Source organism: Salvelinus sp. IW2-2015, linkage group LG36 (genome assembly GCF_002910315.2).
Source record: "Salvelinus sp. IW2-2015 linkage group LG36, ASM291031v2, whole genome shotgun sequence".
Taxonomy (NCBI): domain Eukaryota; kingdom Metazoa; phylum Chordata; class Actinopteri; order Salmoniformes; family Salmonidae; genus Salvelinus; species Salvelinus sp. IW2-2015.
This window is the reverse complement of record NC_036875.1, coordinates 819,400-843,704: the sequence shown is the minus strand read 5'-3', so window position 1 is coordinate 843,704 and position 24,305 is coordinate 819,400. Positions and strand designations below refer to the sequence as shown.

General features: G+C 42.0%; 1 protein-coding gene and 1 pseudogene across 1 annotated transcript; both read right to left on the bottom strand.

Annotated features, from left to right (window-relative positions):
• The window catches only part of LOC111959946 (striated muscle preferentially expressed protein kinase-like), a 156,581-nt pseudogene extending 150,603 nt beyond the window's left edge, over nucleotides 1-5,978 (bottom strand).
• A 4,383-nt stretch (nucleotides 5,979-10,361) lies between these two features.
• LOC111959383 (C-X-C chemokine receptor type 2-like) lies at nucleotides 10,362-21,323 on the bottom strand. The gene is made up of 2 exons (XM_023980892.2): nucleotides 17,811-21,323; nucleotides 10,362-17,289 (listed from the first exon to the last, which is right to left on the bottom strand). Exons 1-2 carry the CDS (start codon nucleotides 17,863-17,865, stop codon nucleotides 16,190-16,192), a joined length of 1,155 nt encoding a protein of 384 aa, XP_023836660.1. The 5' UTR covers nucleotides 17,866-21,323; the 3' UTR covers nucleotides 10,362-16,189.
• Between the last annotated feature and the right edge of the window lie 2,982 nt (nucleotides 21,324-24,305).

Genomic DNA, 24,305 nt, shown 5'->3' with positions numbered 1-24,305 from the left:
TGGCACCATCCCTATGGTGAAGCACAGTGGTGGCAGCATCATGCTGTGGGGATGTTTTTCAGCGGCAGGGACTGGGAGACTAGTCAGGATCAAGGGAAAGATGAACGGAGCAAAGTACAAAGAGATCTGCTCCAGAGCACTCAGGACCTCAGATTGGGCAAAGGTTCACCTTCTATCATGACAATGACCCTAAGTACACAGTCTGGACAAGTCTCTGAATGTCCTTGAGTGGCCCAGCCAGAGCCCGGACTTGAACTGGATCGAACATCTCTGGAGAGACCTGAAAATAGCTGTGCAGCAACACTTCCCATCCAACTGACAGAGCTTGAGTTGATCTGCAGAGAAGTATGGGAGAAACTCCAAAATACAGGTGTGCCAAGCTTGTAGCATCAAACCCAAGAAGACTCTGGGCTGTATTTGATTAATTATATTGTTTTAATGACAGGTGCTTCTGTCTTGCTGTTACCTCACTTGGCAAACTTCTCTCAACTCCCATTTAATAGATAAAAGCAGAAACTCCACAAATATAGGTGTGCCAAGCTTGTAGCGTTATACCCAAGACGACTTGAGGCTATAATCTCTGAATACTTAAATGTGATATTTCATTTTTTTTATTTGATACATTTGCTACAATTTCAAAAAAACTGTTTTTGCGTTGCCATTATGGGGTATTGTGTGTAGACTGATAAGGGAAAAAATATTTCATAAATTTATTATGTCATCAAACTATTATCTCCGGAGGGAATTTTCTTCAGTCAGTTTCGCTCGTCAGGTAGGCTCGTGTGAAATGCTTACTTATAAGCCCTTAACCCACAATGCAAATATATATATATATATATATTTATTTTTTTCTCCCCAATTTCGATCTTGTCTCATCGCTGCAACTACCCAATAGGCTGGGAGGCGAAGGTCGTGTCATGTGTCCTCTGAAACATGACCCGCCAAACTGCGCTTCTTAATACCCACCCGGTTAACCCAGAAGCCACACCAATGTGTCAGTAGAAACACCGTTCACCTGAAGAACATGGTCAGACCATGGTCACGCCCAAACCCGCTATAAGGAGTCACAAAGTAAAGCCCCCCGGCCAAACCCTCCCGTAATCCGGGCGACGCTGGGAAGACGCTTGGCCACAGTGATGTACTGGGCTGTACCCACTACCCTCTGTGGCACCTTACGGTCAGATGCTGAGCAGTTAGCATACCAGGTGGTGATGCAACCGGTAAGGATGCTCTCGATGGTGCAGCTGTGGTGGTGCAACTTTTTGAGGATCTGGGGACCCATACCAAGTCTTTTAAGTCTCTGAGGGGGAATAGGCGTTGTCTTGCCCTCTTCACGACATTCTTGGTGTGTTTGGACCATGATTGTTTGTTGGTGATGTGGACAACGAGATACTTGAAGCTCTCGATCCAATCCACTACAACCCTGTCGATGTGAATGGAGGCGCGTTCGGCTCTCCTTTTCCTGTAGTCCACGATAAGCTCCTTTGTCTTGCTCACGTTGAAGGAGAGGTTGTTGTGCTGTTACCACACAGCCAGGTCTCTGACATCCCCCCTATAGGCTGTCTCATCGTTGTCGATGATCAGGCCTACCAACGTTGTGTCGTCAGCAAACGTAATGATGGTTTTGGGGTCATGCTTGGCCACACAGCTGTGCATGAACAGGGGGTACAGGAGGAGACTAAGCATGCAGCCCTGAGGGATCCCCGTGTTGAGAATCAGTGTGGCAGATGTGTTGTTGCCTACCCTTACCACCTGGGGTTGGCCCGTCAGGAAGTCTATGATCCAGTTGCAAAAGGAGGTGTTTAGTCCCAGGGTCCTTAGCGTAGTGATGAGCTTTGTAGGCAATATGGTGTTTAATGCTGAGCTGTACTAAATGAACAGCATTCTCACATAGGTGTTCCTTTTGTCCAGGTGTGAAAGGGCCGTGTGGAGTGCAATTGAGATTGCATCATCTGTGGATCTGTTGGGATGGTATGTGCATTGGAGTGGGTCTAGGGTTTCTGGGATGATGGTGTTGATGTGAGCCATGACCAGCCTTTCAAAGCACTTCATGGCTACAGATGTGTGTGCTACGGGTCGGTAGTCATTTAGGCAGGTTACCTTAGTGTTCTTGGGCACAGGCACTATGGTGGCTGTTAAAACATGTTGGTATTACAGACTCAGACAGGGAGAGGTTGAAAATGTCAGTGAAGACATTTGCTAGTTGGTCAGTGCATGCTCGCAGTACAAGTCCTGGTAATCTGTCTGACCCTGCGGCCTTGTAAATGTTGACCTGTCTGAAGGTCTTACTCACATTGGCTGTGATCACACAGTCATCCGGTACAGCTGGTGCTGTCATGCATGTTTCAGTGGTATTTGCCTCGAAGCGAGCATGGAAGTAGTTTCGCTCGTCAGGTAGGCTCGTGTCACTAGGCAGCTCTCGGCTGTGCTTCCCTTTGTAGTCTGTAATGTTTTGCAGGCCCTGCCACATYCGACGAGCGTCAGAGCCGGTGTAGTACGACTCGATCTTAGTCCCGTAATGACGCTTTGCCAGTTTGATGGTTCGTAGGAGGGCATAGTGGGATTTCCTATAAGCTTCCGGGTTAGAGTTCTGCTCCTTGAAAGCGGCAGCTCTACCCTTTAGCTCAGTGCGGATTCTGCCTGTAATCCATGATTTCTGGTTGGGGTATGTACGTACGGTCACTGTGGGGATGACGTCATCGATGCACTTATTGATGAAGCCAATGACAGATGTAGTGTACTCCTCAATGCCATTGGAGGAATCCCGGAACATATTCCAGTCTGTGCTAGCAAAACAGTCCTGTAGCTTAGCATCTGCTTCATCTAACCACTTTTTATTGATCTAGTCACTGGTGCTTCCTGCTTTAATTTTTGCTTGTAAGCAGGAATCAGGAGGATAGAATTATGGTCAGAGTTGCCAAATGGAGGGCGAGGGAGAGCTTTCTATGCATCTCTGTGTGTGGAGTATAGGTGGTCCAGAGTTATTTTCCCTCTGGTTGCACAATTAACATGTTGATAGAAATTAGGTAAAACTGATTTAAGTTTCCCTGCATTAACTTCTCTGCGCTACGGATCCCTTTTACGGGATCATTTTCCTAAACAACCGCTAGAATTGCAGGGCGCCAAATGCAAAAATATTACAAAAAATATTTATAATCATGCAATCACAAGTGAAATATACCAATTAATTGTTGTTAATCCACCAATCATGTCAGATTTAGAAAATATACTTTACAGCGAAAGAAATCCAAGCTTTTGTGAGTGTAGCAATCAATGCTACAACAGCTAGCCCCAAATTAGCATGGTCACGAAAGTCAGAAAAGCAATAAAATTAATCGCTTACCTTAGATAATCTTCGGATGTTTGCACTCACGAGACTCCCAGTTACACAATAAATGTTCTTTTTGTTTGATAAATATTACTTTTATAACAAAAAAACGCCATTTGGGTTGCGCGTTATGTTGAGAAAACTACAGCCTCGTTCCGGTCCTGAAAGGAAGAAGAAATTCCCTAACGTATCAGATTAAAAAATATTACAAAAAATATTAATAATCGTGCGATCACAATTGAAATATAACAAAACACAGCTTAGCTTGTTGTTAATCCACCTATCGTGTCAGATTTTGAAAATATACTTTACAGCGAAAGAAATCCAAGCTTTTGTGAGTACATACATATATGTATTGTGTAACATGAAGTCCTATGAGTGTCATCTGATGAAGATCATCAAAGGTTAGTGATAAATTCTATCTCTATTTGTGTTTTTTGTGACTCCTCTCTTTGGCTGGAAAAATGGCAGAATTTTTCTGCGAGTTGGTGGTGACCTAACATAATCATTTGTGGTGCTTTCGCTGAAAAGCCTATTTGAATTCGGACACTTTGGTAGGATTAACAACAAGATTACCTTTAAAATGGTGTAAAATACATGTATGTTTGAGGAATTTTAATTATGGGATTTCTGTTGATTTGAATTTGGCTGCCTGCAGTTTCACTGGCTGTTGAAGAGGTAGGACGCTACCGTCTCACGTACCCTAGAGAGGTTAAACCAGGTGAGGTCACCGCATGTATGGGAGGTGGGTCTAAAGGGTTAACTAAGGCGTATTGCGCTGGGCTAGAGGCTCTACAGTGAAATAAGGCAATAATTTTCTAACCAAAACAGCAATGGACAAGGCATATTGACATTAGGGAGAGGCATGCGTAACCGAGTGATAATGGGGTCCAGTGAGTAGCTCGGCGGGCCGGAGACACGGCGATTCAGACAGCTAGCGGGCCAGGGCTAGCAAGCTAGCACAAGGGCCTTAGAGGGACGTCGCGAAGGAAGAAGTCTGTTGTAGCCCCCTCGTGCTGTTACGTCAGCAGACCAGTCGTCATGGATCAGCAGGGCTCCGTGTGGTAAAAGGGTTCAGGCCAATTGGCAAAATAGGTATAGTCGTCAAAGAATTTATCCGATGGGCCTCTTCAGCTAACAGTTTGATATGCTCTAGACAGCTAGCGGGCCGCGGCTAACAGGCTAGCAGATGGGCATTCAGGGGACGTCGCGACAGAGGAGCCAGTTGAAAAAAACCCTCGGACGAATTACATCGGTAGTCCAGTCGTGATGGGTTGGCGGGGCTCCGTGTCGGCAGTAAAAGGGGTCAAGGCCAATTGGCAAAATAGGTATTGTAGCCCAAGGAGTGGCTGATGGACCTCTTCGGCTAGCCGGGAGATGGGCCTAGCAAAGGCTAGCTCCAGGCTAAATGGTTCTTGCTTCGGTACAGAGACGTTAGCTGGGAGTGGCCACTCGGATAGCAGCTAGCTAGCTGCGATGATCCAGGTGAAAAGGTTCAGAGCTTGCGGTAGGAATCCGGAGATATGGAGAAAAAGAAGTCTGATTTGCTCTGGTTTAAGTCGCGCTGCGCAGACTGGCGAGAGTTGTCCGGGCTAAAGGTAGCTGTGGCTAGCTGACTTCTAGCTRGTAGCTAGTTAGCTGGCTAGCTTCTGTTGGGGATTCCGGTTCAAAAGTAAAGAAAATAGCAGATCCATACCACATTGGGTGAGGCGGATTGCAGGAGAGTATGTTGAAGTTGAGGTTAAGAAAAATATCGAAAATATATGCGAAGAAAAAATATATAAAAAGATATATACACGGCAAGACGAGAACAAAAGACGTCTGATTGCTACGCCATCTTGGATTTTAATACATCCACCTGAAAGGTGTGGCATATCAAGAAGCTGATTAAATTGCATGATCATTACACAGGTGCTGGGGACAATAAAATACCACTCTAAAATGTTTTTGTCACACAACACAATGCCACACATTGTTTTGAGGGAGAGTGCAATTGGCATGCTAACTGCARGAATGTCCACCAAAGCTGTTGCCAGAGAAGTGAGGAGTATTTCTGTCTGTAATAAAGCACTGCCTCCCCAGTGTGTGGGTCTATACCCTCCCATGGCTGCTCCCCTGCCCAATCATGTTAATTCCATAAATCCAAAAGTATTACCTTATATGAACTGTAACACATTGATAAGAGGTCAGGGACGTTTAACAAAACTATAGGATAAGTAATCTGTCTACATTACCTTCCTACAGGTCCAGGGCGGCGAGCACGGCGCTACTCCGCACCTCCCCCAAGTGGTTGCTGGCGATGCAGGTGTAGAGGCCGGCATCGCTGGGCTTGCAGTCCCTGATCCAGAGGCCCCCATACTCCTGGTTATCCATATTCAGCATGTCGTCGTTGTGGTACCAGTAGAGCGAGGGCTGCGGGTCTCCTATCACCACCACTTTCAGACGGATGTCGCAGCCGGTTCCCACAGCGGCATTCCTCATTTTGCGTACGGACGCTGGAGGGGAACTAGGAAGCCCCAGAGTTCGGGACCGCCTGGTCTGGATAAGGGTGGGCCTTGGCCCGCTTTGGAGGAATGAAGGGGCTTGGGGTGCCGCACACCCCCTCATCCGCTCTCTTCTTCAGGGTCATCTGCAGCTCTGCCTTGTTCATTGTCACAGTGCTGCCTTCTAATAATAGCATCAGTTGTGTTTTCAAAATGGGTCCCAATACATTCCAAATGGGCCCTTTTTCTTAATTTCTTTATGATAGTTGACTTTTAGTGATTTGAAGGCGGTTTAAAAGTAGGTTTCCCAACTACACTTTTGATTATTATAAGTATTGTTTACACTTTCAAATATAATACTACCTTCTAAAAAAAACTGTGACAAAAAACCTGGCTCGGGCACTTTGAAGGTAATCTAATCCAATTTAATTAATTCAGTTTATTTGCTTTAGAACTTTGATAGCAGAAGATACGGGTATATTATTAGCAATACATGAACCAATTCAAACAACTTTGAAAGTTCAATTGGAAAAAAAGGCTAAACAAATTGATCATTACCTAGCAATTAGGCAGATACAGACTGCATGCTCTCCTGCCCTACGGTATTTTTATGGCAAGACCTACAGGATCATGTTGCATTAACAGCTCCCAGTATTGCCTTTTGCACGTTGCTGGCCTGTGCCTTTCACCTTCCTTTCCGCTGGCTGGTTTCTCTTACGCCGGTTCATGGCTTGAACACATCGAGCACGAGTCAAAGAAAAAGTGCCTTGGACTCTGTCAAATACTATTCCCTTACTTCCAAGTTCAACTCTTGGGATTGGCTCTGCCTGACACACTCACTTTGTTTCCAATTTATTATGCACCAGGCTTAGTCACACCAAATGCACAGTCTGTCCCCCCTACTATGCCAAAAGAGCTAAGCGTTCTCAAATCATGATCTCCCCCCACCTCTGCCAGGCAAGTTCTCAGTGGAAGTGCCAGCCACAGAACTAGAAAGCATCAGAATGACAGTTGCATGCAGATATGTCTGCCCTGTCCCCCTTAGCTCCCACCCTCTTGTCATTTGTAACCAACCATGTGGCCTCCAGAGCATGTTGGACAGTGCCACCGTGAGCAGGGAGGAAGGGGTTGAGAAAATATTTGATTTGTAGGTCAAATGCAAACTCAAAAGCAACTTCGCAAAAAATATTCAGGAGGTAAAGCAACATACTGTGGGAACTAGGCAGTCAAGACCTCAGTCCACACGGTTTCATCACATCACAAGCAGCTAGGTATCTAATTTCTTTGAATACTTGTTCCTAAATGGATTCTCATCAGACAGCTGTCAGGTACTCATTACACTATTAAAAGTAAATTTACTAGTTTTAAGAGTTCATAGCAGTGACTGAGTCTAATGTCAAGCCATTAACGCAGACTCGGTAACACTAAAGTTGAAAAAAAATCTAGAAATTCTAATCAAGTGACAGCAAAACAATGGCAAAATCAGTAAGGGTTTTCTCCTTTTTCCAGATCAAATCTGTTTCGGACTTAAAGGTATTAATAATTCCTAGGATATGCTCTGCATGCAATGACACATTCTAATTTACTCCAATCTGTAGTATCAAACCCCTGTTGTTCTTATTTTAAACCACAAGGTGTCAGTCTCAATCAGTTCAAATTAAGCCATGTTTTGTACTGTGTGTACTAGTATGGTTAAAATATAGCATATTAAACTTGTTGTTCAAGCATTACACTGCAGTGTGGTATTTAAACACTTCAACATTTAAGAAACAACTTTTTTAATAAGACTTTCCAGCATATAACTGCCCAACATCTGATTATATCCAGTGGTGGCTCCTCGGAGGAGGAAGGGGAGGACCATTCTCCTCAGGGTATTTTATAAAAATAAAATATTTATTTAAAAAGTTATCCTTTTTAGATAAAACTATACAGAATATATTCACGTCACCAAATAATTGATTAAAACACACTGTTTTGCAATGAAGGTCTTCAGTTGCTTCAACAGCACTCTGTAGGGTAACACAATGCAGCATGAACTGACAGGTTGTCCACCCAATCAAAGGATCAGAGAATGGAACTAGTACTGAAAGCATAAGCTACAGTTGGCTAGAACTGCAGTGCATAAAATGTGGTGAATAGTTGACTATGAGAAAGAAAGACAATAGTTCAACAGTTTTGAACAAATACATTTCTTCCAAAATATGGGAGAAGCAAGAGAGAGCGGATTGTCCTTTTTTTCCAGTTGCACTTACTTACCTAGCAAATGCAGCTAGCTAGTTTAACCCACGCAAACACCCTGCTCAAACAGATGGATGCTATGTTAGCTAGCTGGCTATGACTATCCAACACAACACTGGAACTCTTCCAAGTCAAGGTAAGCTTTTGGTTTTACGAATGTATTGCCACTGGGGCCCACCGGTTTCAGTGCTAAACTGCTTAATGACAATACACAGTAACGTCAATGCATGATGGTAGCGGGTTTACTAACACGTTAGTTCTATTAGCTATGTTGACTATGACTTTACTTTAGCTAAAATGGTGACAACGGTGTAGGCTGTGTGTAGTGGTTATGATATGTTTTGGCTTGGAAAGTTTTTTTCCCGCCTGATTACATACAGCTGATGTGCATTGAAGTCCACAAACRAAGGGAAAAGGTGTGTGGAGGGAGAAGGAATACAACAACTTGGCTGCTACCAAACTGAACTGTGTTTACACGTGATCAGGTGGTGTATTCATTCCGCCAATTCTGTTGAAAGATGTTTCTTAAACAGAAGCAAATGGAACGAAATGGGGATAAACATACCTGAATTTGTCCAATAGATACTATCGTTTGCAAGTGTTGGACTAATAATTACACCATAGATCAGCTAGATGCAGGCAAGAGTGTGCAAGGAAGTATTGAATGTGTCACTGTCTGTCCATGTGTCACTATGTCACCTCAAATCTTTCTCTCGACCTGTGTGCACATACGTTGTAAACTTCCATTCATAGCAACCTCGTGATGGGTATAGGAAAAATTTGAGTATCATGTAGTAGCTTAATCCTATTGCTGTTACATTGAACTGGGTGAATGGAATATGAATGACAGTCATCCAATATGCTGCAATAGATATAAGGCCATGCTCATAAAACAAATCCTCCCTCATCTTAAACGGCACTGACACAAACTATATTCATTATACAATTGCAAGATAAAATGAGTTTTTTCAAAGGCAAAAAAAGAGGTCACTCCTCTCCCAGGGCCTCACTTAAAAACGTTGTGTACGTACAAAATATACCCCAAAACATGCATGCGCCAGTTCACACAAAGTTGGCATTTATAAAAACTGAACTTGCCGTGAGAATGTCCTTTCCTCCACGCAAACTTTAGACCTAGCATTTTCTAGTGGTAAAAATATTGTATTGCAAGCAGGCAAGTAAGTATTTAGTACAAATGGGGGATATGATGACTAGCCTGGCTGAAGCAACAACACAGCGAGGAAAAGCTTACTCATTTGTCTGGAAAGGAGGCTGGTTGTTAATGCAATATTTGCTCAGAAATTGAGTGGACACATTAAGTCTCTCAAATATTTTTTATCCTGGGGGGTTGAGACCTCGTTGTTTGGATTTGAAAATCCAACAGTAGTAATGAAAGGGGGTGGTGCTCGTGGTTGTTTGACGGAGAAAGACAAAGAGCAGAACTAACTAGTAAAAGCACAGCCCCCCGTCATTATCAAGGCATCGTGTTGACATTAAAACAGCCTTTCCAGACTCTGAAGTCAGGACTTTGAGTTTAGTATCAGCATGACTATATGATGACACTTTGTTACTTTTACTAGTCTCCATAAACCTGCTTCCTTCATCTAGGACTCCCTTATTCCCAAAAGGAATACCTTCTCAATCTACTACTTATACACACAGACCACTAAAAAAACATTCTGCTTTTACCCCTATTGCAAGGTTTAAAACAAACATGATAACTTTCTCCATATTGGAAGGCATTGTTTTCATTACCAATCTGTTGGATATTCACTTTCTGTTTCAATATTTATTAAAATGTCCATTTTAAGATTCATATGTAATGCTGTGGAGGGATCAATACTTATTAACTGGGTTGGCACTGTCTCAATCCCCAGTAGATGGCATGCTCTGTCCATAATAAGTCTCTACCTAACACTTTAAAACAGTTGAGTAGGTAAATACAGAAAATCATGTTCAACATTCATTAGTTCTATTTAACAGGGTATGGGGTTTATTTCAAAATGCATTACCAGGGTGGAGGATATATTCTAAGCGTTTATATTTTTATTGGTAAGTCAAGTCCTGTACAATGCTTTAACCTTATACCTCAAATTATCCATATTCCTCAGAATACTTTCCCCCCCACTTATGTACGTAYGTCTACATGTGGGTGTGCAAGTTGTATATTATTATCATCTCAGATCATAATAACCTATTGTAATAACACCGGTTTTCCTTACAGACTCCCACTGGAAAGCTCCGCAGGCAGAATCAGATCATTCTGTTCTTGATGCCAAATTGTGGAAATCTTAACACGGGAACACTCGAAGTCAATCTTAAATCAATCATTGTTTATTGTCAGCGCACTGGAGAGGTTTCAACACACTTAATGCCCCATAGTACACATGTCAAACAGAAGCTCTACTTATGCAATCCCAGCAGTTGTCTTATACACGGCTATACACAGACAAGTTATATTTGCATGATTTAGCATAATTAATTAATCATTACCGTTTTGTGTTTCATTCATGTGACCGACCAATACTGGTTCACAACATGTGACAGACCAATACCGCACAAGGACTCTTCTCTATAAGCTGAGACCTTAAAAGTGAGATATATTTTGTTCTCAAAACAAGGTCTTGGCGTACTGCCAAATTGCAGCTAACGATAGTGAGGATTCGTTCAGTCAGCCACTTGCATGAACACAGAAATTGGTTTATAGAACAGCACATTACACATTTCTAAGAAAAGCACAAACATTAAAATTCCCATTAAAACATGAATTCACACAGTCAAAACAACCTTCCTCGTCATCCTTGTTTAACTTAGCTGGGTCAAGCTCTGGTAACGCACCAAGACTTTCAGCCAACTGGAAAACTTCAGATGTCAGCGTAGACAACCTTTTCTTAATGGCCCAGACCAGTCCCTCCCTTTCATTGTCGGACATGATGCACACTTCCAAACACTTCAGATACGTAGTGCTGCACTCTCTCTGCCAGGATCCCCTTTCACACTGGTCACCTGCCACTGCTTAGTCACCCACTCGTATCCCTCTCGCTCCAGTCACGCCTTCCCTGGTTTATGGATCTCTGGATCAGCTACCTCCTGAAGGTGGCACCGATCCCGGACGAGGTTACACACCTCGAACTGAGATGTGATCAGCAGAAAATAAACCTGAATTAACAGGATAGAATGCTGAGATGGAGAAACGCGAGTGGTTTTCAGTATCAAATCAAATTTATTTATATAGCCCTTCTTACATCAGCTGATATCTCAGTGCTGTACAGAAACCCAGCCTAAAACCCCATACAGCAAGCAATGCAGGTGTAGAAGCACAGTAATAGGCATTCTACACGATTTATACAAATATTGTTATCTTTTGTTAATCTTTGTTGTCAAAATCAATTCCAATTGCATTGTAGTATTAAGTCATTAAATTCCATAATCCAGTATAATAAAATAAAAAAAGTCACAAGTTCAAAAAACTATCGCCATACATCTATACATTCAAACACATTACCTTTCACTAATGGTCAAATCAATAATGCATATAATCTGAGCCTAGTATTTAGCATGTAGCAACAAAATCTATTTGGCATGTAAAACCATGAAATTGTACCATAACATCAAAAGAAACTTGTCAATTTTCAAAAGCTACAAATGACTGGACGCCTGTGCTAAACAAGCCAACAATAGCTGAAACACGCTAGCGCTTAGCAAAGCTACAGTTGAAGTCGGAAGTTTACATACACCTTTAGCCAAATACATTTAAACTCAGTTTCACAATTCCTGACATTTAATCCTAGTAAAAATTCCCTGTTTTAGGTCAGTTAGGATCACCACTTTATTTTAAGAATGTGAAATGTCAGAATAATAGTAGAAAGTGATTCATTTCAGCTTTTATTTCTTTCATCACATTCCCAGTGGGTCAGAAGTTTACATACACTAAATTAGTATAGCATTGCATTAGTATAGCATTGCGTTTAAATTGTTTAACTTGGGTCAAATGTTTTGGGTAGCCTTCCAACAATAAATTGGGTGAATTTTGGCCCATTCCTCCTGACAGAGCTGGTGTAACCGAGTCAGGTTTGTAGGCCTCCTTGCTCGCACACGATTTTTTAGTTCTCCCCACAAATGTTCTATAGGATTGAGGTCAGGGCTTTTTGATGGCCACTCCAATACCTTGACTTTGTTGTCCTTAAGCCATTTTGCCACAACTTTGGAAGTATGCTTGGGGTTATTGTCCATTTGGAAGACCCATTTGCAACCAAGCTTTAACTTCCTGACTGATGTCTTGAGATGTTGCTTCAAAATATCCAAATCATTTTAATTCCTCGTGATGCCATCTATTTTGTGAAGTGCACCAGTCCCTCCTGCAGCAAAGCACCCCCACAACATGATGCTGCCACCCCTGTGCTCCATGGTTCGGATGGTGTTCTTCGGCTTGCAAGCATCCCCCTTTTTCCTCCAAACATAACGATGGTCATAATGGCCAAATAGTTCTATTTTTGTTTCATCAGACCAGAGGACATTTCTCCAAAAAGTACGATCTTTGTCCCCATGTGCAGTTGCAAACTGTAGTCTGGCTTTTTTATGGTGGTTTTGGAGCAGTGGCTTCTTCCTTGCTGAACAGCCTTTCAGGTTGTCGATATAGGACTCATTTTTACTGTGGATATAGATACTTTTGTACCTGTTCCTTCAGCATCTTCACAAGGTCCTTTGCTGTGGTTCTGGGATTGATTTGCACTTTTCGCACCAAAGTACGTTCATCTCTAGGAGACAGAACGCATCTCCTTCCTGAGCGGTATGACGGCTGCGTGGTCCCATGGTGTTTATACTTGCGTACTATTGTTTGTACAGGAGAACGTGGTACCTTCAGGCATTTGGAAATTGCTCCCAAGGATGAACCAGACTTGTGGAGGTCTACAATAATTTTTCTGAAATCTCGGCTGATTTCTTTTGATTTTCCCATGATGTCAAGCAAAGAGGCACTGAGTTTGAAGGTAGGCCTTGAAATACATCCACAAGTACACCTCCAATTGACTCAAATTATGTCAATTAGCCCATCAGAAGCTTCTAAAGCCATGACATCATTTTCTGGAATTTTTCAAGATGTTTAAAGGCACAGTCAACTTAGTGTATGTAAACTTCTGACCCATTAGAATTGTGATACAGTGAATTCTAAGTGAAATAATCTGTCTGTAAACAATTGTTGGAAAAATTACTTGTGTCATGCACAAAGTAGATGTCCTAAAGCCTCTTTGGGCTAGGGGGCAGTATTTTCACGTYCGGTTGAAAAGCATTCCCAAAGTAAACTGCCTGCTACTCAGGCCCAGAAGCTAGGATATGCATATTATTAGTAGATTTGGATAGAAAACACTGAAGTTTCTAAAACTGTTTGAATAATGTCTGTGAGTATAACAGAACTGATTTGGGAGGTGAAACCCCGAGCACAATCCATCCAGAGAAAAAGAAATTGGAGCTCAATCTGTTTTCCATTAGGTTTCTATTGCAATCCCTTTTTAATAGAAATATGCTTGCAGTTCCTATGGCTTCCACTAGATGTCAACAGTCTTTAGAAATTGGTTGATGTTTTTCCTTTGGGAAATTAAGAAGTAGCCATTTCCTTTGAGTGTCAAGCCAAGTGTACTTTCGTTTGGTGCGCACGACCTGGAACTCATTTTATCCGCTATTGAACACAGTATATTCCGTCTTAAATTTTATTGATTATTTACGTTTTAAAATTCCTAAAGTTGGATTAGGAAAGTTGTTTGAAATTTTTGGACAAAGTTTACAGGTAACTTATTAGATACTTTGTAGGCATGTTGGGCGAGTTGGAACCGGTGTTTTTCTGAATCAAACGCGCCAAATAAATGGACATTTTGGGGATATAAAGAAGCAATTTAATCGAACAAAAAGGACCATTTGTGATGTTTATGGGACATTTTGGAGTGCCAACAGAAGAAGATCTTCAAAGGTAAGGCATGAATTATATCGTTATTTCTGACTTTTATGTTGCACCTGCCTGGTTGAAATCTGATTTTCATGTGTTGGTATGCTGGGCGCTGTCCTCAGATAATCGCATGGTCTGCTTTCGCCGTAAAGCCTTTTTGAAATCTGACACTGCAACTGGTTTAACAAGAAGTTAATCTTTAGTATCTTTTATGAATTCTTATGAGTATTTTGGTTTTTGAATTTGGCGCGCTGCAATTTCACTGGGTGTTGTCAAATCGATCCCGCTAAAGGGATTGGCGCGCGAAGGGATCCATAAGAACTATGCACAAAGTAGATGTCCTAACCGACTTTCCAAAACTATAGTGTGTTAAGACATTTGTGGAGTGGTTGAAAAATTGGATGTAAACTTCCGACTTCAAATGTACATTTGGTTAGCATAAAGCAAATTAATTTTTTTATTTTTTTTAACAGATATCAACAGTTTAACACATTTTAACGTCACATCGCATATATTCCTTGAACTAAACTGCCTTCGTTCCTAGAAAATAAAACAAGAGCTAAAACACTGTTGAAAAAAAGTACAAAAAAAGTTTGGGTGCCATCTAATCCCTTCCATGTAAACCATTAGCAACCTAGCCAACCTTCATTACTTACAATGGGGAACATACCAACAAGTTTTTCACTCGATTAATATTCCCTCCTTTAAACGTCACTAAACTCATGGACTATGTAAATAACCATGTTACCGCAACATATTGCACATTACATACCTGAATTAACAGGATAGATTGATGGAGAAACGTTAGTGGTGTTCAGTAGTAGGCATTCTACAAGATTGAAGAAGAAACCTCCAAGACCTCACTAACGCGCCCATTTGATGTCACAGCACTCATACACATTAATTTAAATGCAAATACCTAGACGGCCTAAAAATTGACAAGGCATGGCCCCATAAAATAACAAAATGAAATAAAAACGGCAAAAATATGACCATACATGTGTCACAACATACTTAAACATAAGTTGCAGCCATTTGCAGTTAGTGAGAAGAGCAAAAATCTGTGTTTAATTTTTTGAATAATTCAATTATTTGTTTTTGAGTAGCCTAGACAATTTGCTGACAGTCCAGCATATTAGGTTTGGGGGAAAGTCATTACAAAACATTAAATTAAAACATTATATTGACAGGTCCACAACAATTTGACATCATTTTCTTTTTCAGAAACATTCAGTACTTTGCCAAATACAGCATAAGTTAATGCAAAAGATTAAAGCATTCTGCCAACACAGTAAATAGACTGGTAGCTTATGTTAAATATTTGACAGTATGGGTATTGGCTACAGTATTGCTGTGCAATAGGAGCACAAGGTAATAGCCTCTTTAATATCAGAGACTAAACCAAGGCAGGAGATAGAAACATCATCTATTGATTAACAAAATGATGAACATTTTGTATTTTGCATACTGTAGAAGTGTGGGCTGTAGAATTTCACTTAAGATGTTTCTAATGTACAATCAATCAAGTGTTTGGCACCTGCTATATTTGATAGCATGCATATTTAGTTTGAAAAAAAGTCACTAAAATATTAAAACATTCTGCCCACACCTCTACAGGAGTGTCATCAAAATGTGCCACTGCTCTTTCTTTTAGAAACTAATTTCAATAGTTCCATATTATACAGCAAAAAAGGGCGCTATTGTCAACAAAAAAAGGTGAATTCACACACGCAGTTTTATGAAAGGTCTGATTTAGAACGGAAAACATGCATATGTATGGCATCGCCAAGTTTGTTATGTCAATATTTTTGACATACTTATTATTTTCAGAATTGTCCCTAAACAATGTTTATGAATAGAAAATAATGTCATGGACCTTGCCTACGTAGGCCTGTTACTATATCCCCCAAAATGGTACAGATTTATTGGAGCAGTGGTTAGCAGGTTTGCCTACATGCTGGGAGACATACGTTCAATACCCGCCAGGGGCGTTACACTTCCTTTTCGCAAACATTCGATGCATTGAGTTAATACAATAACACATGTAAAGACAAATGTGGTCTCAAGTAAGGCAGTTTTAAAATTCCAGTTTGTTGATATTTATGTGGGCGTATTCCTGCACACCCACAGCATAGCACCGGAGTCCTCATCATGACTCATTGATTCTTCTTATAAATCAGGGGTAAAACACACATTTTAAGATCACATGAATGTGGAGGTGGCCTCCGAGGTCTGAGAGAAGTATCTGCTGGCCCTGGTCAACGACGCTCGCTGCTCCATCACACCCGCTTTCTGGAGCATCTGGAGCAGCCTCCTCCTAAACTTCTCCCCGACAAAGGCATACAGAACCGGGTTGACGCAGCTGTGCAGCAGGCCCAGACTCTGGGTGGCGAACATGGCGGTGTCCACAGCACTCCTCTCTCGGCACCCGTACCTCACCACTTTTGCCCGGAATAGGGTGTCCGCCATCACCACCAGGTGGTAGGGCATCCAGCACAGCAGAAAGGCCAAAACCAGCGCAACAATCACCCTCATGGCCCTGTTCCTCTGGAAACCGCCCCGGGTCCGCAGGAGTCGAGCCACAATCACACCATAGCACACCACCATTACGGTCAAAGGGAGTAGAAACCCTAACATGTGCCCGAGAACCCGTATGACCAGCCGCAATGCCTCAGCGCTGCCTGGGTCRTAACCCTCGGTGCATGTCATCTGCTCTGTGCTGCGTACGAGGAAGACGTGGTTGAAGAGACCGGGCAGGGACAGCAGGCCGCCCACGAGCCAGACAGCGGCACAGGTGCCCCAGCTGACCTCTCGGCGACGAGCAGCCTTGGACGCCTCCATGGCTCGCACGATCACCAGGTAACGGTCCACGCTGATACAGGTCAAAAACAGGATGCTGGCATAGAAGCTGACCTCTTGGAAGACACTGACTAGTTTGCACATGGCGTCACCAAACACCCAGCCCACGGTGACAGAAGCGGCCCAGAAAGGGAGGGTGAGAGCCAACAGGAAGTCGGCAACAGCCAGGTGGAGGAGGTATAAGTCAGAGGGAGACAGTGGGTGCTTGCTGGAGGCTATCACCAGCCCCACCACCAGGTTCCCAGGAATGGCCAAGAGCAAGATGAGGATGTATAAGGCACATAAGACGACTGTCACACCAGAGGAAATGGGGGAAGAATCGCAGGTTAGGGTGTTTTCGTCAAGCACATAAGTTGTGTTGAAGTCAGTGTAGTTGAAGAATTCACCGTAGTTGAAGAATTCACCAAAGTCCTCCACAATCAAAAGGTATGAGGTATTTGGGTCTGAAAAGAAGATCAGACTTGTTTTGTTGGTAAACGGTTACACTTTCTTGAATAAAAATGGATAGTATAGAAAAATAGTAAGAGCTAAATGGACAATTTATTTTCTCCTTTGGCAAAATGCATTGGTATAGTGTCTGCACAGTTTGGTTTCCTCAAAAGGTATTACAGCAATACCCCTTATGGTAATACTTGATGGGAATGAGTAAGATCCTTTTCTTTCTTACTACATTATACATTACATTTCATTATAAATGATTATATTTTTTCCAGTGCATGACTTGCAGTGATATCCAAAAGTCTTTGAAATGCATGCTTGACTTAATGTGATAGAGCATTGATTCCATAGCATTCATGAATTTATAAAACTCATTGAATAAATGTCAGGACAAATGAGAGCTGTTTTTGAATCATAATGAGCCTGTGTGAATAACGACCAATGTGTTGTAGAAAAACTAAATGTACGTTCAAATATAAACTGAAAAAGTATGTGTCATGTTATAGGAATGAACTAAATGACTTACCTGCCATTGTGACCATGTCTTGCTTTGTCGACGAACAGATATCACTAAATCGCATCCCCACCCCACACCACACAGGAAACGTCTAATGTACTTGTGAAGAGATCTCTGTTGAAACCAGCGTTATTGTAAATTACATGTGACAAGAGCCTTTTCTAGATATAACTAAGTTGTAATCCCAAAAGTTATTATTTATCACGAGGGCCATAAACTATAACTAGTAATGCTGCATGTGCCAAGAAAGACAAAAATCTCACCTTTCTGGTAAAAATAGTTATACATTGCTGAGGTGTAGTTACTTTTGAGGACACAAGCTGAAGTACACAGTATATTATGATAAAAATATTTTTTTTTATATGACATACTTTATTTCCTATTCAACAAAACGGTATGAATAAGAATTTAAAATATGCTTTCTAAATATAGTACAATCAAATGATAAAATTACTAAGATTTCACTTTCCTTAAAAGTGTAAAATGCTTAGTGTTAGAGAATTAGCATATTTTCTAAAAGTCTCTCTTGATCAAGCTTCAGCCCCCACTCATGAACATCGGACAGGGCTCTAGCTTGGCTTCCTGAAATCTTTACGAACTGGCCTTTAATCTCATTAAATCTTGTCCATGTATGACAAAGGGATTTTTGTAAAAAAAAAACATCTATTCATTGTTTTAAATTACTTTGATAAAGTAGGCTATAAAATGAGATGGCGCCGAAGAACAAGGCTGATGTTTTACATTCTCCCAACCAATTACGCAATTTTGTTTAGTTTTTTTTGCGTAACTTATTTTTTTACTTATTGTGTACATAATGTTGATGCTACCGTCTCTTATGACTGAAAATAACTTCTGGACATCAGAACTGCGATTACTCACCGCAGACTGGAAGAAACTTTTTTCTTTAACGAGTCCGACGAGAAGGATATCCTGCTTTCACTGGAACAGCCCCAGATCCATGCCTTTTGCGTGCAGAAAAGATACAGGAAAAGGGGCAGCAGATCAGGCAGCCTTCTGAAGATCCGTAGGCGAGCGAGTAAACTCCCACTGCCATCCGTTCTTCTTGCTAACGTGCAATCATTGGAAAATAAAATTGACGACCTACGATTAAGATTACTCTACCAATGGGACATCAAAAACATCTTATGTTTCACCGAGACGTTGCTGAACGTTGATACGGACAATATAGAGCTAGTGGGATTTTCCATGCACCCGCAGAACAGACGCAACCTCTGGTAAGACGATGGGTGGGGGTGTGTGTCTTTGTCAATAACAGCTGGTGCGCGATGTCTAATATTAAAGAAGTCTCTAGATAGTGCTCACCTGAGGTAGAGTACCTTATGACAAGCTGTAGACCACACTATCTACAAAGAGAGTTCTCCTCTATATCATTCGTAGCCATCTATTTGCCACCACAGAACGAAGCTGGCACTCTCAACCAACTCTATAAGGCCATATGCAAAGAAAATGCTCACCCAAAAGCGGCGCTCCTAGTGGCCGGCGACTTTAATGCAGGCAAACTTAAATCTGTTCTACCAAATTTACACCAGCATGTCACATGTGCAACCAGAGAGAAAGAATTCCTAGACCTTTACTCCACACACAGATGCATTCAAAGCTCTCCCCCGCCCTCCATTTGGCAAATCGGAGCATAATTATATCCTCCTGCATACAAGCAAAAACTAAAGTAGGAAGTACCAGTGACTCGCTCAATATGGAAGTGGTCAGATGACGCAGATGCTACACTACAGGACTGTTTTGCTAGCACAGACTGGAATATGTTCCGGGATTCATCCAATGGCATTGAGGAATACACCACCTCAGTCATCGGCTTCATCAATAAGTGCATCGACGACGTCGTTCCCACAGTGACTGTACGTAGATATCCCAACCAGAAGCCATGGATTACAGGCAACATCTGCATCGAGCTAAAGGCTAGAGCTGCATCTTTCAAGGAGCAGGAGACTAAACCGGACGCTTATAATAAATACCGCTATGCCCTCAGACGAACCATCAAACAAACAAAGCGTCAATACAGGATTAAGATTGAATCCTACTACACCGGCTCCGACGCTCGTCGGATGTAGCAGGGCTTAAACTATTACAGACTACAAAGGGAAACTGAGACGTGAGCTGCCCAGTGACGCGAGCCTATGAGACGAGCTAAATGCCTTTTATGCTCGCTTCGAGGCAAGCAACACTGAAGCACACTCGAGAGCGCCAGCTGTTCTGGAGGACTGTGATAACGCTCTCGGTAGCCGATGTGAACAAAACCTTTAAACATGTCAACAGTCACAAAGCCGCTAGGCCAGATGGATTACCAGGACGTGCACTCAAAGCATGCGCGGACAAACTGTCAAGTGTCTTCACTGACATTTTCAACCTCTCCCTGACAGAGTCTGTAATACCAACATGTTTCAAGCAGACCACCATAGTCCCTGTGCCCAAGGAAGCGAAGGTACCCTGCCTAAATTATTACCGTCCCATGGCACTCACGTCGGTAGCCATGAAGTGCTTTGAAAGGGTGGTCATGGCTCACAACAGCATCCTCCCGAACACCCTAGACCCACTCCAATTCGCATACCAGCCCAACAGATCCACAGATGATGCAATCTCAATCGCACTCCACACGGCCCTTTCTCACCTGGACAAAAATAACACCTATGTGAGAATGCTGTTCATTGTCTACAGCTCAGCGTTCAACACTATAGTGCCCACGAAGCTCATCACTAAGCTAAGAACTCTGGGACTAAGCACCTCCCTCTGCAACTGGATCCTGGAATTACTGACGGGCCGCCCCCAGGTGGTAAGAGTAGGCAACAATGGATGTGACTTACCGACGTCAGCCACACTGATCCTTCACACTGGGGCCCCTCAGAGGTGTGTACTTAGTCCCTCCTGTATTCCCTATTCACCCACGACTGCGTGGCCAAGCACGACTCCAACACCATCATTAAGTTTGCTGACGACACAACAGTGGTAGCCTGATCACCGACAACGATGAGACTGCCTTTCGGGAGAAGGTCAGAGAACTGGCATTGTGGTGCCAGGACAACAACCTCTCCCTCAATGTGAGCAAGACAAAAGGAGCTCATCATGGACTACAGGAAAAGGTGGGCCGAACAGGCCCCTATTAACATCGACGGGAATGTAGTGGAGCGGGTCGAGAGTTAAGCTCCTTGGTGTCCAATTTACAAACAAACTATCATGGTCCAAACATACCAAGACAGTCGTGAAGAGGGCACCACAACACATTTTGCTCGGAATCTGACCGTAAGGCACTACAGAGGGTAGTGCGAACGGCCCAATACATCACTGGGGCCAAGCTCCCTTGCCATCCAGGACCTATACAATAGGCGGTGTCAGAGGAAAGCCATTAAATTGTCAGAGACTCCAGTCACCCAAGTTATAGACTGTTTTCTCTGCTACCGCATGGCAAGCGGTACCGGAGCACCAAGTCTAGGACCAAAAGGCTTCTCAACAGCTTCTACCCCCAAGCCATAAGACTGCTGAACAATTAATAAAATCGCCACCGTACAAATTCACATGTACTAAAGGGAAGTGGGGTCAATTGCTGCTACTCGCTGTTTATGATCTATGCATAGTCACTTCACCCCCACCTACACGTATAAATTACCTCAACTAACGTGTAGCCCCGCACACTGACTCGGTACCCGTGCCGCCTGTATATAAACTCGTTATTGTGATTCTTATTGTGTTACTTTTTATTATTACTTATTGTAGTCTACTTGGTAAATATTTTAACTCTTTGAACTGCACTGTTGGTTAAGGGCTTGTAAGTAAGCATTTCACGGTAAAGTCTACACCTGTTGTATACGGCGCATGTGACAAATAATGTTTGATTTGACTTAAAATCAATCCCTGAATCTGCTAGAGCAGGGATCGGCACTTTTTATTATTTCACAATATACAACGCACAAGGCAGGATCACATTACAAATACTAGCCGACCTGACGACACGAACATACAATGTAACTATTTACATACTGTCAGGAGTCAATTATTTGAGTGCACAATCACATTTACAGAAAGGAAGTAGTTTACAATACAAAGGGATCGGCACCTTTGATGGGGGCGGGGGCCACAAAAAAAAATCTGAAGTGATCATGAGGGGCCGCAGTGGCTCGTGGGTATGCATACCCACACATGCCGTCAGAGCTAGCCCGATCCTTTTGGGGCCATAAGCGAAACTTTATTGGGGGTGCCCACCCTCACCTTACGGGCAAAACATTTTTGAAGAGGCCCCCGACAGGGATTTTTGGGTTAATTCTACACATTTTGCCATGGGGCGTAGAGAAGATTTTGCAATTTTATACAAAATGTAATGCAATTATATTAATTTTGCATTGTGACAGATTTTTAAATTATATCTGAGTGAGAGTGACTAACAAAATCAATGGGGCCCCCCAGTCGGTAATTCAACCATGATTACTAGAAATTTTGATAGACGGCCGCTAGACTAACTTACCAGTCTAAAAAAGAAAATAAGAACGTTGACATGGGCTAATTGAGTGACTGACAAGAGAAACTGCAGCCTGTGTATTCTACTATTCTAACTCTCAACAGTAAATTGAGACCCGGACTGAGTTCCCAAATTTAACATTAAAAATCTATTGGAAACTGAACCCACGGGCCACCAGTTGCCCATCCCTGTGCTAGTGTGTCAAAACCACGMTCTTCTGTTGTGCTAGGATCTAAGGATTTCAGGCATGTGCTTTGTCAACGGCTGCGATGTAGCGTCCAGCCAGAAGATAATGGCCAGTCGGAAGAGCGAATGAAATGGTGGGCGGGACATCACAAATTAAAGTGGTGCCAGATTTCACAGCCTGAGTCAAAGGTGAAAGAGATAGTTCCCCGACTGGCATGGCAACACATGAAACTCAGAAATTTCGGAAAACCTGAGTTTCCTTGATCCGACTAGCACTTGACAATACTCCAGACTCTGTGAGAACTAGGGCTATTGCTGAATGGTAGTCATTTTGATCTACGACATCCACAGATCGATTTAAAAGCAAAAATTACAGGTACCAGAACTTTGCTAGTCCCCTCTTCAGGGGCCTTTACATCCAAGAGGTTAATTAAATGTAGCGATATAATATTGTCACTCAAATTCAGACATTGGTTGAACAGATCTTTTCCATTAATTTGAGGTAGATCATGCATATTTCCCTTAATACTATCTATTCAACAGATATTGTAGAATGACTGAAGAGCACTTCTGAGGCTATATAACAATCTTATAAACACTGGTTTGGAGTGTACTATTCCTTTAAGTCTCATTAATTTAAGTGATCATGTTCTATATCACTGATGTATTCTATAAATTGTTAGTTCCTTTTTTTTTTTTACTACCTGAAGGGAAATCACACTAAAAACTCTACAGTCATGACCAGACCACAATGTTTTTCTAAAAATGTTCAACAACTCAACTTGTCACAATAATACTAAAAGTGAAACAGAAAATAACCGCAAGAGAATAATCATTATTAGGAAGATTAAACATTATATGGCATGCACATGTGCGAGGTAATGTTTATCTTATTTCAAAGCGTCCATTTGTTTTCAAGCATCTGAGGCAGAAAATGACTCCAAGGACACAATTCTTACAGGCTAATCACCAGCTGTTATCTCCACASTTCCGCTTTCATTTTGATCTTTGAACTTTTACCACCCAGGATTTAGTTCATACATACACACTCACTTTTAGGAGCACATTTCATAACATACCTGACATATTACAAAAATATTGTGCTGTTGTCCTCTGCCATAGTGTCTGATGCACTGTACATTTATTCAACCAACAATTTCTCTAGGAAATATTTTATACATTTCAAAATATAAAGCTCACATACCCAACAACTGAGTAAGCACTCTCACTGTATTACATTGCTTATTTTAATATGAGCCAGTTTCCAGACACAGATTAAGCCTAGTAGTGAACAAAAATGCATGCTCAATGAGTCTTCATTTAAAGTTCTTTCTGGTAAAGGAATAGGCTTTATCTGGGTCTGGGAAACCAGCCCTATTTTAGAATATCAAAGAGTAGATAACTATTTTTTTTTTAATTGTTAATTAATATCCAGAATAGCCTGAAGCTATTTTTCTTTTGCGCAACGTGACACAGTGCCTATCAGTTAGTGCAGGGGAAATTCTCACAGGCCAAAGCCTTCCCAGGCTGTGGTCAGTGGTGCCTTGTGAAACACAGGATGAAGCCATGTGTGTTTAGTCTCTTGCAATGCGTGGTTACAAAATAAGTTTCAAAACAGACCACTGGGCTAAAATAAGGAAAGTACCAATTTTTAGATATCTGCTTATAAAATTACTTGAACATCATATGTAGGCCTTCCGAAGGCTTCGTCTAGTTCAGACTATTGCCAAAACTGCACTATGAAACAATTTGAGGTCAGTCCAACTGGACTTGGGAAATAAATAAGATTGCAAAGTATGGATTAAAAACTTTGATCATAACAATCTAATTGAAGG